The following is a 12,743-nucleotide window of genomic DNA, read 5'->3' as shown; positions in this document are numbered from 1 at the left end:
CCTTGAAATACTAATGAGGATTTAAAACTTGTTTGTAGGTTAAATACATATTTTCCGACAAAACCGGGACCCTGACGTGCAATGTGATGCAGTTCAAGAAGTGCACCATCGCGGGCGTGGCTTACGGGTGAGCATTTCCCTTATCTTGGTGTGTGAAGTACACGTTTGACTCTGTCCGCTTGGAATAGTGGGAAATCCTTGTGTAGGGAGGGCTTGGGCTTTGTCTTTTAACCTGACAAGTGGCTCTTTTTACACAGGATGGATGGATTGTCTATTTTATAGCTGCTCTTGCTTTCCTTGGACGGCGATAGCAGATTTCCTGACTGATGGGTCCCCCAGGGTTTAGGACTAGGGAAGGTCTCCCTCTGGGCCTGGTGATAAGGACAAGCCATTTCCCTTCGCTCTGCCCTGAGGTTAGGGTACAGCATAGATGTGGGAAGGCGCAGGAGGAGGCCTCAGTCGGGTCACTGCCATGGCTTGGATGACAACCGCTCCAACCTCCGACCCCCGACTCTTTTGTCCATCTCCTTTTTGCAGTCACAGAACAATGTAAGATTCTGGGGGTGGGATAAAGGGAGGGAGGGACAAAGACATCTTTAATCTGGAGAACAGATTGGGTGTGGCATCCATTTGGTTTCTTTCTCCTTATAGGTACGCACACCTAAACCATTCAGACGCCCTCCTCCTGAGTGGCATGAGCCTTAGCAACAAGTTTTGCATTTCTCTCTGCCTCAGTGAGGGAAGTAAATGCCTAAGTATCTATCTTGCTTGCTTTAGGCCAGTCCATCGTATACCCACTATTTCATTCATACTTTCCCTCTAAGCAGTAAGTCAGGGGAAAGGAGCATAAAATGTTGGAAATATCTATAACTAAATTTATCATTATTCCTACATGCAGTGTCTGCAGACAGGGGTGGAGGACAATGCTTATTCTTTAGGGCAGGAGAGAGTTTGGTTCAAAATGACTTTAACCTGTAGATACAACTGATTGGATGGCTTTCCCACACTGTAAAGATTAAGAGTTTGACTTTCTAGTTTGCTGGGTTTGTTTGTTTTGGGGTTTTTGTTTTGTTGTTTTGTTTCTTTATCTGAGGCCTCTTCTTAGACAAAATTGCTCTCTCCCAATCGCCCCAGAATTGTTCCTGGAGCAGGAGAATCACAGTCAGGTTCTCTGACTTCCAGCGCTTACACACTCTACACGTGGTTAGCCCGGAGCTAGGAAAGGGTGCTCTTTATGGGCTTTTATGCTAAAAGCAGGGTCTTAATCGTCCCTGGCCATATGTGCGGAAGCAGAACAAGTGTGTGAGGACAGGGTGGGTTTGAGCAATGCCTGCCCCGCAGTTAGACAGTCAATGAGATGGATGTCTTTGAGAGACTGTTCCTTAAGAACGAAGCAAAGGGATGAGGCATGGATTCTACCTCATCTACAGTCTATTAAGCAAACCCGAATGGCTTTTGGTTACTGTTATTGTTATTTTTATTTCCTGGGAGGAGACCTTTGGTTAGTGTAAGCAAAAGAAGTTTCTTAAAAACAAGCCGTGTCCCTACTGACTACAGTTTGTCGGTAGTTCACAGGGCAGGTTTCGTTTACAAACATAGTCTTAGATTTCCTCATGTCGCCTTAAACAATTCCCTTTCAGTTGTTCTTAGCTCCTCGGAGCCCAATAGAGAGGAAAACCAGACAATCTCTAAGGTCCCGATAGCAGCGCAGTTCTAGTTTTCTGGTTTTCTGTATCTGGTGATTTTGTAGGGATAGAATGTTTAACACCAATGCTTCCTTCATTCAGAATTTAATTTTAATAAAGTCTCATTCATTTCACTTAAGCTTTGCCCTCAAACTTTTCCTTTTTGAATTTCCTGACAGACAACGACATTCAAAGATTTATACCCAGTTGTCAGCAGTGACAGTTTCACAGAAATCAATCTTGTTGTAGGGATGCCTCTGTTTAAAATTATTGGTTTTTTTCCCCTTAGATCACCATCCAGGAAAGTTGTAATTAAATATAAATAACGTTACACTTGTCTACTCGTCTTGCTACAAACTAGAAATTACATTATTAAGCCTTCAGGAGAGTCCGGGTGTAACAGACTGCACGCACTGTGGAAATAATGCCTGTGTTTATCACAACCGATTGCATATCTGCAGTAGGAGAACTCCGTTCACTGGCTGGAGTTCTCAATGCCGTGAAGGTTTGGAGCATTTTCCTTATATCCTTTATGTCAGCCATTTAGCCTGGGGCTAAAAAAAGTCAGCAGTTTAGTCTCCGCTGACTCTGGGGCAGAAAGCCAGTCTATTAAGCAACCTGAATGACTCTTTCTGTTATTGTTATTTGATTTTTATTTCGTGGGACCAGACGTTTGACTAGGGTAAACGAATGACGATTCTTCAAAACAAGCTGTGTCCCTACTGACTTCAGTATGTCGATGATTTACATGGCATCGACATTGTATGTTTACAAACGTGTGTTTGGTGGGAGATCAGCTAATCCTACAAACCTGAAGAGAGACTCCCAGGAAAATCTTCACAGTTACCATACAACTAGCCCCAAGGACTGTATTACAGTCAGTACATGTGTCTGGTGGCCAACCATGACCTTTCATTTACTTACAACAAAAATGTCAACCTGCCTCCTTCTGCAGGTCGCTCTTGGTTAGGTAGTAGAAACCTTATAACCAAGCAGAGCTTGCATGGTTCCCACCCAGGGTTCACGGTCTAACTGGGGTTAATAGATATTAATTAATTATAATATAACAGTAGTCCTAATACGAGGCAAGACTCAGTGTGAGTCTCAGATGGTGTGAAGTAGTCTAATGAGTAAGGTCAAGGGACAGTTCCAGACACAGAGACCCTTGAACCCAGATCTGAGAATGAATTTAAGTGAACTCTGGGGGAAGATAGGACCACACTGCCATGTCTTGTCCCTGGGCCAGCAGCCAGATGGCTGGCCAACATAAGACTGTCGAGCTGCAATCATGGGAACTCAAGCAACAAGTCACCTGCTGGCTACCACCCTCTGAGTGGTACTAAGCTTCTTCCAGGGCTGCACCAGACTCAGGGGAAGGCACTGTAGCCCTTGTCTCCAAGGCTGTGAAGCCTGAGGACTTAGGAAGCCTTAGGTCCAGTGCTAGTGTGAAACCGTGAGCAGGGACCCAATACCAATGCAAGGAAGCAGGGCCTTCTTGGCTTGGGCATTTGTTTATTGCTTGGACAGTTACCAGCTCTCCTGGGGACAGTCCGGTCCAGGAGCTGGGACCCAAATCTTTAGGGTCATCATACATGATTGTCCCTGGGGCTGCAGCCCATTTCCACAGTGCATTGACACAGGCCAGCCCCTTTTGTAGGAATCTAGCCTCAGATGGTCAGGGTGAGTCCTTCCTCTTAAACAGTAAACAGAAACCTTTGACAAAAGAGTAGTGAGCTTCGGGGACCCCTTTTTCTGTGACTGCTGTTTCTCCCTGGAGGAAACTTAAGTGTTGGAGATAGAAGACCTTGTTGTGATAAGGTTAAAAGAGCGGGTACATATGTAATTCCAGCTTTGAGAGACCCAGCGCCCTCTCCTGGCCTCTATGGGCCACAGCCTCCTTGCCCATAGTGTGTGCATAAACATAATTCCGGGCAAAATATTCACACACAGAAAATTTTAAAATTTAGAAAAAATGTTCCCCTTATGTAATTGTTTAACTAACTGTAAATATTTCATGTTTTATACTGTGTATTGTCACAGACTTGTCATAATATAATTACATAAACTATAGAATTCTTAAGGCTTTTATATTGTATGAAGTTCATTTCCTACAAGTACAGTTACTCTAGTTTAGCTCCCTAAGATACTATTTACAATCTAGGTAAGTAGTGTTAGTTTTCTGTGTAAAGAGTAAAAACAAATTGAAAATATTTATATATCGCACCTTAATCTCTGAAGGCAGGAGGCAGATCTGAGAAGCTGGTAAAATAATTTATATTTCTAGTGTAAAGGGTGGAAGCTGTGAATGTTTTCCGTGCTTAGTGCTGTGCTTATAGAACTAATTTATAAATAAAAGTGTGAGATGGGAAAAAAAAGAGTGGGTACTCATTCGGGATGTTAACGACTTCTTTAAGTTTTGAATAGTTTTCTATACTTACAGAAAAACGATCTCTGCATTTTAAACTCTTCCTGTGTATAAGAGTCTAAGTGAAAATGAAAATACTGAATGATCATATGTAATAAAAGGATTGGGAAATGGGGGAGTCTACGCTGACATGTACATTGGGTGTCCTATGAACTATGCCAAGGGATCCTTCCCCATCCTTCCATGAGCTAATGGATAAAATTGAAGTATTGATGGAAACTTTTATTTTTAAGATTAAAATATGATTTGCTGGGTGGACCATTTTGAATATCAATGGCTCCATTTACTCAAACAAATACAATTAACTTTTACTCTCATTACCCCTCCTAGGAAGTTACTGTGCCAAGGCAGTCAAAGCAGATTTTTTTTTCTGTGTGACTGTGCCCCAGGTGACTAGCATGTATGTGTCCTGAAACACGTTGTTATGGTTTTAAACGTAAATGGTGGACTTCCTCCTGGCTTTGTAGCACATGTTTAAACAGCTAAATTTAAACATACTCATTACTAAATTTTGACTTCTATGCCTCGATCAGTTCTGGGGTAAGGGCTGCCTTTGTAAATCCACCTGGTTACCATAAATCCTCATGTTCTACTCCCTGCACTAACCGCCATTCTTCCAGATCCGACTAAACGTTCATTTTCTTAACTTTCTAGAAACCCGCCTCTCAGCACTTTCCTCATCCATGGTTTTATGTTTCCAGCCTTTCTGTGATTATTTTTCCCTCTCTCTCTGTCCCTCCTCTTGAAGCCATGTCCCCGAACCTGAGGATTATGGGTGCTCGCCCGATGAATGGTAAGCTCCGTGGTACTTCCACTGATCTCTTTGAAAGCTTCTGATGTATTGCTTTGTAAACTGGCTTCCCCGGTCTCTCGGGAGCCATTTTCACAGGTGTTGAGTGGGTATTAAACTCAGAGTATCCTTGGTTTTCTATCGAAACCCCTTGTAAACATAGTCTAAAGCTTTAAAGGTTGCTGGGGTCTTATATTACTTATCTATAGGGCTATTGGGATCAATTCCAGAGTGCCTAGGCAGGAAAAACTCCTTGACCGCTAAGTTGCCACCATTAAAACCTGTGGCTGTTTTAGCTCAGCACTGCCCCCTGCTGGCAATGTGAGGATACTGCTGCCATGGACCCGATAATGCTGGTCAGTGCCCAAGGGGAACAAATTTCCTTTCGTTACTTTTACTTTTTCATTACTTCTATGTCTCTTCAGAAGCTATAAAACGAAGACCTTTCAGTGTGTGCCAGAACTGTACTACCTACATTAGCAGTAAATGTACTATAATTCATTTTAGATTTATTAAAGATAGCATATTATAAGTTTAATTTCACTACTATGGGAAGCTTGGGGCTTTTTTGTTTTGTTTTACATTGAAATCCTTTCAGCCGTGTATTTGCATTTTTATCTAGGGAAATTTAGTGTAATCTATTACTTGTGTGATTTGTCATGATTTTGAGGCAAATAAAATTTGAAAAACGGTAATTTCTTTAGAGCTAGTGATTTTGAAAACAAGGCTCTTCTATTTATCTGGGCCTCAGGTAACTTGGCGATTAACTTACGTTTCCAATTTTCACTGCATTCCGGTTACACAGTGAGTTTTCAACCTGCCTGGGGTTTATTTCCACCATGGGGAGATTTGATTAGAGTTTTCAGAAAGCCTCCTAACACCCAGGATAATGGAGGCAGCCGTTTGACTCATGTGACCAGTACCACCAACAGCGCTCATTACAAAGAGTGCCATCCATTCTGACACCTGTCACAGCTACTCGGCCCTCCATGTCACTCCGTGCAGTCTCCCCAAGAACACAGCCATCAGACAAGCATTTCATCTTGGCTTGACTTAGCCTTGCCTGCAACCCTTCTCATCTGATCCCGTGAGTCTGTAGTCAAAGCTTTCACTGCAGATGCCCTTTGACCTGAAGTCAGGTGCGATCTGAATAAACCCAGCCTGCCTTTTTTTTTTTTAGCACCTATGTGTCTTTTTATATGCTGCTTGTCTATGGGACCATTTTACCCATTTTAACACCTATAGAGTTGAGACACACATCTCTCTAAGAGACATGATTCCCTTTTCTTAGCCTCGCTGTTTTTCTCCGAAGTGTTCCATTATTTTTACCCAGGTCCTTTAAAGCATTAGACTCTGAGCAGAGGTTGCTTCTTGTCCACAACCACTGTGGGAAGGAGGGGAAGTCATTTATCTTGCTCATAAGTGGTTTGTTTTGTTTTTTTCAGAAAGTATCTTTTTGGGAAAAGTCTAAGTTCAAATGAAATAGACCAGCTTTTTCATGAATTGTGTATTTTCACTTTGCCTTTGAGGCTTAAAGTATACCAGGAAAGACAGTTGTCGCTTTTATGAGAAAGGTGTTTGTTTATTGTACTTGGGTTCTCTGTCTGTAGCTGTGCGTTTGCAAAGGCGAAGTTATACAGGGTTTCCGAGGTTCTGTGTAGGGTTCTGTGGACTGGCCGTGCATGTGAGCTTTGGATTCTGACCATTAATGTTCCGATCCTGACCTGTCCTTCACATAAGTCACTAACTGCCTGAGTGGACTCAGTGGAAGACTGTGGCCACCAATAGTCCTTAAATCGGTAGGAAATTTTGATGATTAACCAAGCCCTAGCCAGAAAGCTGGTACTGGTGGCTGTCGGTCTGCATCATATATCTGACATGGTCATTTTCAAGTTGGTAGATTTTTATAGAGAGCAGCCTGTCTCCCCAAGAACATAGCCAGCAGACGTGGGAGAGAGCCAGAGAGAGCCCTGGCTCAGGCTGATTATGAAAGGTGTGTGAGCGCCATCGCACGTCTGTGGACTTGAGGACTTGTGCTTCTTTTGGAGCATGGATAGCTTTGCGTTTCAAGCACTTCTCGATTCACCTATATAATATTGTCCTAACTGTTTTATTTCAGTTAAATTGCTAAGATTCTTAAGGAAGGGCAAATAAAACACCTACCATTTGTCTGAGTTGAGGTACCGTAGCTTGGAAGCTCATAACGTGACTCCATACTATCAAAGGCCTGGCCTTTGCCTGGACTCATCTAACTGGTTTTATGTTGCTGTGAAAACCAAGATCAACCATGGCCTTGGTGGAGCCCTGTGCTCTGTGCGTCTGACAGTGTCTATATGTTGCTGCTCCAGGAGGAGAGAGTATGGAAGACTATAACTGAAACTGTGGAAGTCATCTCCTCAGTGGCTACTTGGTAGCTTTGTCTGGCAATGTGAAGTTGACCGAACGCCACGTAGCAAGCTTATAGCGGTCTGTCTAATTGTCCTGCTTGAAGTGGCCCACACTACAAAAATGTCAAGAAAACCCACATGTGTGGATGATGTATTTATATTTGGTCCATTCTAAAGATCCTTTCAAATATACCCTTGCCATTAAAGAGCATGCAATAGCTGAGATTCTCTAAAATGTATTAATATAAAGGGTTTGCATAGATTATGACTTCCCAGTGCATAGCTTCTAACTCCGAAATTGGCATCATTTTTCTCTTGTTGCCAAAAACCATCAACTAACACGGAGCCTTGGAGACTAATTCCTGTCTATTAAAAACATTATCTAAGTTGATAGTATCTGTATTGGAAGGACTAGAGAGAAAACACCCGTGTGATTATAAGGTTCATGTGATTACTCTCATATATATACCACATATATTCGTAACCACTTTTCTCTTAAAAACAAAACATATTTTGGAATGTTGAAATAATAACACAGCAAATGTCCCACCGGTTATGTTAACAGGTTGTGCTCTGGGCCAACTTCTCCTGTGCCTTTCTACCCCAATTACTCTGAAGCAAATCTAAGTGAATAATTTTTTTAACTACTTGATACGGTCACGTGTTATATTCTCATTGTTTTTCAAGTAAATGACAGTGAGCTGATTCTCCCAAGGGATGCCTTAGAGCCCGCCCTGCAGTCATTTAATGTTTTTTGTTTGTTTGTTGTTTGTTTGTTTGTTGTACAGTTATAATATCTGCAGGTTGGACTAGTTTCTCTTTTCTGCTTGGTTTTTTTCTCATTTCACCCACCTTATAATTCTGTGTGGAGCGAGTGGCATTTGTTTGTTCTGCTGTAGAAGGTAGGCTGGCCAAAGCTTTCTTCCAGACGTGCCCTTATAATAATGAGACGTAACCCATCTATGTTAGCGTCAGTCTTCAAAGCCTCCCCTCGGCGGGCTCTTATTCAGGAGCGCAGACTTTCACACAGTATTTTAGAACTCCTCTTTTGTAATTGCCTTCAGAAATACTTGAAGTCACCCAGGAAACTGAGTCTCATTACTTTGATCCAAACCAACCATTATCTAGCCAAAACAGAGCGTTTAGTCACCCATTCAAATTCTTGGACTTTAACTACTCTGAGTAACAAACTCATGACTAAAAGTTAAATCTACCAGCAAGCAATTTGGACTCCAAATGAACAGGACCTTTATAAACCTGGAGGTGCAGACTCTTTAAAAAAAAAAAAAAAAACAGTACTCTGGCTACTGGGGCCAGAAAGCCCTGCTGCCGAAGCAGGTCCGCTGGGTTAAGGAAAGGGTCAGCCCCTGAGTCAGGGAGGATACTGACCAAACAGTCTTTACACTACCCTGCCCATTGCCTCAGAATACTGTCTCCTGCTGCCAAAGGCACTCCACCTCAGGTTGTCCAGGAGATGTGGCCTGGATCAAGAAACCAACCTCTGCATGCTAGCCGTAGGGCAGGCTGTGAGTTTGCAGGCTGACGCATTATGCGAGTGCTATCCAGACTGTCGCACAACATCTCAGGGGTGCATGTGTCAGAGGCTCAGGTTCACCCGGCCTCCAAACCAGAAGAGACTCCAAGACAGATAAACGCGTTGTTTTAATCCACACGAGTCATAGAAGTATGAACGAGAGAAGCATACACCTTTCTCCTGGGACTGAGGTTTTCTCAGTTTAAAGCTGAGTCATTTGAATAGAAAGATGAGTTCTCCCAGAGCTGGGACTCTGTGTCTCTGTGATAATTGCCACCAGGTAATTATTATTGTAGCTTTAGAATGTGTCCTCAGCTGAAGAATTTTCTGTCCCCAGCAGTCAGATCACTGCTCTTTAAAAGCCAAGAGTCCATCCAGATCTCGGGTTAGAGATAACGATTAGCAGTGTTTCCGTGTTTCTGTCCAGTTTCGCCTGACAGCATCACCTGTACCAGCAGTAAATCCCACTGTGGCTGGAGAGCTCTTGCCCTGTGGTCCCCATGGGTTTCTTTCCTTGGGACAACTTAAAAGGAAAAATGCCAGACGTCTCCTTTCAAAGTCTGTTCATTTGGAAAGGTTTATGAACCCGAGAAAGCTGGAGTAGAGCAGAGGCGTGAAGGGAGGGCCTGCCACCTAGTGGTGCAGGATCTAAAACACACTCCGGACTCTAAGCGAGCCACTGTGTGAAAAATGCCAGTAGGAAATTGAGGGATGGAAAGAAAGAAGTGCACAGAGCCAGAGAGTGAATGAGAATGCATGTGTAGAGGCTGCCCAAGGGCAGGGGGCATGAGCTTCCCATCGAGGCCCACTCCTTACTGCTTAGGAGGAGAAACTGTGGAGCTCGAGGCCCGAGGTCACATTATAGCATCCCCTGCAGGGCAGTTCCCTGCTTGTGAGCACCAATCACCCAAGGGCTACATCAATCTTGGATCCGGACTTTACCCCATCCCCAAAGCTATGCACTAAGCAAAACCTAATTCTAGAATATGAGAAGAAAACTCATCTCTCCAGGGACCTGAGACAGGAACATATGTGGTCATGGGAGAATGACTGGACTATAGTCAACAAGGCTGGGAATAGTAGGAACTGGAGGTTGAGCGAGGCCCAGGAGTGACCGGCTCGCCACAGGCCCTTCCTAGAGAGGCAGGAATCTGGAAGACAGACCGCCTTACAGAGGAACCTGCTGTACAACTTTTCCTGGGGAAGGATGACCAGACCAGTGCTCTCAACGTTTGCAACGCTGCAACCCTTTATACGGCTCCTCACTTTGCAGTGTCCCCCCAACAATAAAATCTTTGTTGATAATTCATAACTGTCATTTTCCCACTGTCGTAGTCACAGTGTAAATATCTGATGTTCAGGATATCCGATATGTACCCCCGTACCCCTCATGAAAAGGCTGTTGGCCCTCTAAAGGGGTCACAACCCACGTGAATAACTAGTGCACTAGACTGTGTGTTGAGTTGGTAGCTGTGAAGCCTGCCGTCCTGGCTGAGGCCTGACTCATAAAAGCATAACTTTCCTATTTCTTCTTCTCCTCTCTCCCTCTTTTGTGTATAGACTTGCAGGGCATGCTTTCTCAGGTTCTCTGGTCTTTTTTATCTTTCTCATTCCTTCTCTCTCTCTCTCTCTCTCTCTCTCTCTCTCTCTCTCTCTCTCTGTGTGTGTGTGTGTGTGTGTGTGTGTGTGTGTGTGTGTGTTGTCATAATTTTGTTTGTTTTCTTGTTTTTTGGCTGTTCTGGAACTCACATGGAGACCAGGCTAGCCTCCAACTCAGAGATCGGGATGCCTCTGCCTCCCCTGGCCTCTTACTCTTTCCTAAGCTGCAGCTCGCTGCCCCCAGCCTGCTTCTTCATTGCTGCTGCAGAGCATGTGGCTTGCTGTCTCCCACCCTTTCTATCTTATTCTTCCAGGAAGCTAGAGAGATCTACAGTTTGCTGCCCAGCCTTTTAGATGCTAATAAAAGTTTCCTCGAGGTTTCTTGTGAGCCTCAAGGTTTCTTCAATTCTTTTATTGATGAGGCTAAAAACCCAGAGGAGAGACCCCATTTTTCCCTGTGACAATATTTGGACATTGGGATGTACTGTGGAAAAAATGAGACATGGCAACATTTTGTACCAAGTAAATCATTATTTTCTAGAACAAACGTTACTGAATCAAAGGATTTTAGTTTCTTACCCATTACTTTTCTTAGGCTGGTCTAAACTTAACAATCCTCCTGCCTCAACCTCCCCAGAGCACAGATTCCACCACACCCTGTCTCTGGTTGCCTTTTAAGAACTGGACGAATCAATTTCCACTTCACCAGGACACACACTTCACTCTTCTTCCACAACTCGAACAGCACAGAGCTGACAAGTTTTTTGTCAAATTGATGTCCGTCCTTCCTTTGTCTTGTGATGAAGCTAGAGTGAATATCTGGTCAGAGATGGCTGGCGTTTCCTTCTCTGTGCGTTGTGATTTTGGGCTTCTTGCCTGGCACTCTGTTGTCATGTTGACCTTGTCCTGTTGTGTCCATGGATCTTCTTGTTTGGTAGGAATTAGTTCCATCATATAAATTCGATTTCCCCTCAACTTGCCCTGTGACCTTTGATTTCCCTTCAGTGGGGTTTGCTCTGCAGAAATAATTGTTATTACAGTCAGCTCTGTTAGAGTCTGTGTGTTCTGTTTTGGGACTTAGACAGGACACCTAGGCCTTTCCCATGAGTGCTTCTTAGCAAACTGTTTGCAGGAGATTAAGGTGGAAACAATGGCTTGGCCTTATTCTGTTGTCTTTTTTATTTTCTGATTGTCCTAGTTGGAGTTGAAGTTTGAATTTAAAAAAAAAAACAAACCTGTAGTCAAGTGAGGTTGTAGTTCATTGGTTATATACTAGCCTAGTGGATATAGATGATGGATGGATGGATGGATGGATGGATGGATGGATGGATGGATGGATGGATGGATGGGTGGATGATGGGTGGATGGATGGATGGATGGATGAGTGGATGGATGGAAGGATGTTTGGGTGGATGGATGGATGGATGGTTGGATGGATGGATGGATATTTGGGTGGGTGGATGGGTGGATGGATGGATGGATGGATGGATGGATGGATGGATGGATGGATGTTTGGATAGATGGATGGATGGAAGGATGTTTGGGTAGATGGATGGATGATGTATGGATGATGTATGGATGGATGGATGGATATCTAAGTTGTGATTGAAAGATAGGTATTATTGATTAGGCTGGGAACTTTCTGAGTTTTCTCTTAGTGGCTGTGTTGACTCTCCATTTTTGTATAATTAGGAAATAATTTCTTACAATTCTGTATGGCTTTAAGCTGCACATGATGCAGAGAGCTAGGCCTGCTTTTCCCTCTGAATCTTAGCCGCTCCATGCCCTGCTCGCTGCTTATTTCAGGGCGCCACCATGTCTTCGCCTTTTCATGAGCAGACTGCTACTTGAAATTTTCTGAGGAAAGAAAAGAACATGATGTGACAAGTAGTGCTGGTTTTCATTTTATATGCAGGCAATATGTAAATGCTATAGTGTTAAATATTTATACTTTTTTTTTCCTTTTTCTTTTTTTTTGTTTTTTTTTTCTTTTTTCAGAGCTGGGGACTGAATCCAGGGCCTTGTGGTTGCTAGGCAAGCGCTCTACCTCTGAGCCAAATCCCCAACCCCAAATATTTATACTTTTAGCATATAGTTCTTATTTCTAAATATTGAGAGCTTCCTATAGTTTTTGCTTGTTTTTTCCTGTACTTAGTAGATATTTTGTAAGAGTAGGGAGCATGGTGACAGCTCTGTGCCTGGATCATCCTAGCCAAGCTACTGTGTTGGAGGACGAGGTGTCCATGGTTTGCCATGGTCTTGGTAAGGAAGCCACTCCATAGAAGGAAGCTGTTATTTAAGATTTTACAGTAGCAGCCTTCCT

The 12,743-nt window shown here is 43.3% G+C and overlaps 1 protein-coding gene across 5 annotated transcripts in view; it reads left to right on the top strand.

Annotated features, from left to right (window-relative positions):
• Atp8a1 (ATPase phospholipid transporting 8A1) overlaps positions 1 to 12,743 on the top strand; it is a 227,865-nt gene that overhangs the window by 81,255 nt on the left and 133,867 nt on the right. For 4 of the 5 annotated variants that reach the window (XM_032915816.1, XM_032915815.1, XM_032915813.1 and 1 more), the window contains one exon: positions 39 to 127. In XM_032915816.1, coding sequence (XP_032771707.1) covers positions 39 to 127 — 89 coding nt within the window. Of the gene's footprint in view, positions 1 to 38; positions 128 to 4,858; positions 4,904 to 12,743 lie in introns of all 5 variants that reach the window. The other variant, XM_032915818.1, reaches the window with a different exon arrangement.

The sequence above is a fragment of the Rattus rattus genome, chromosome 11 (genome assembly GCF_011064425.1).
Source record: "Rattus rattus isolate New Zealand chromosome 11, Rrattus_CSIRO_v1, whole genome shotgun sequence".
Taxonomy (NCBI): Eukaryota; Metazoa; Chordata; class Mammalia; order Rodentia; family Muridae; genus Rattus; species Rattus rattus.
This window is presented reverse-complemented; position numbering and strand designations above follow the sequence as displayed.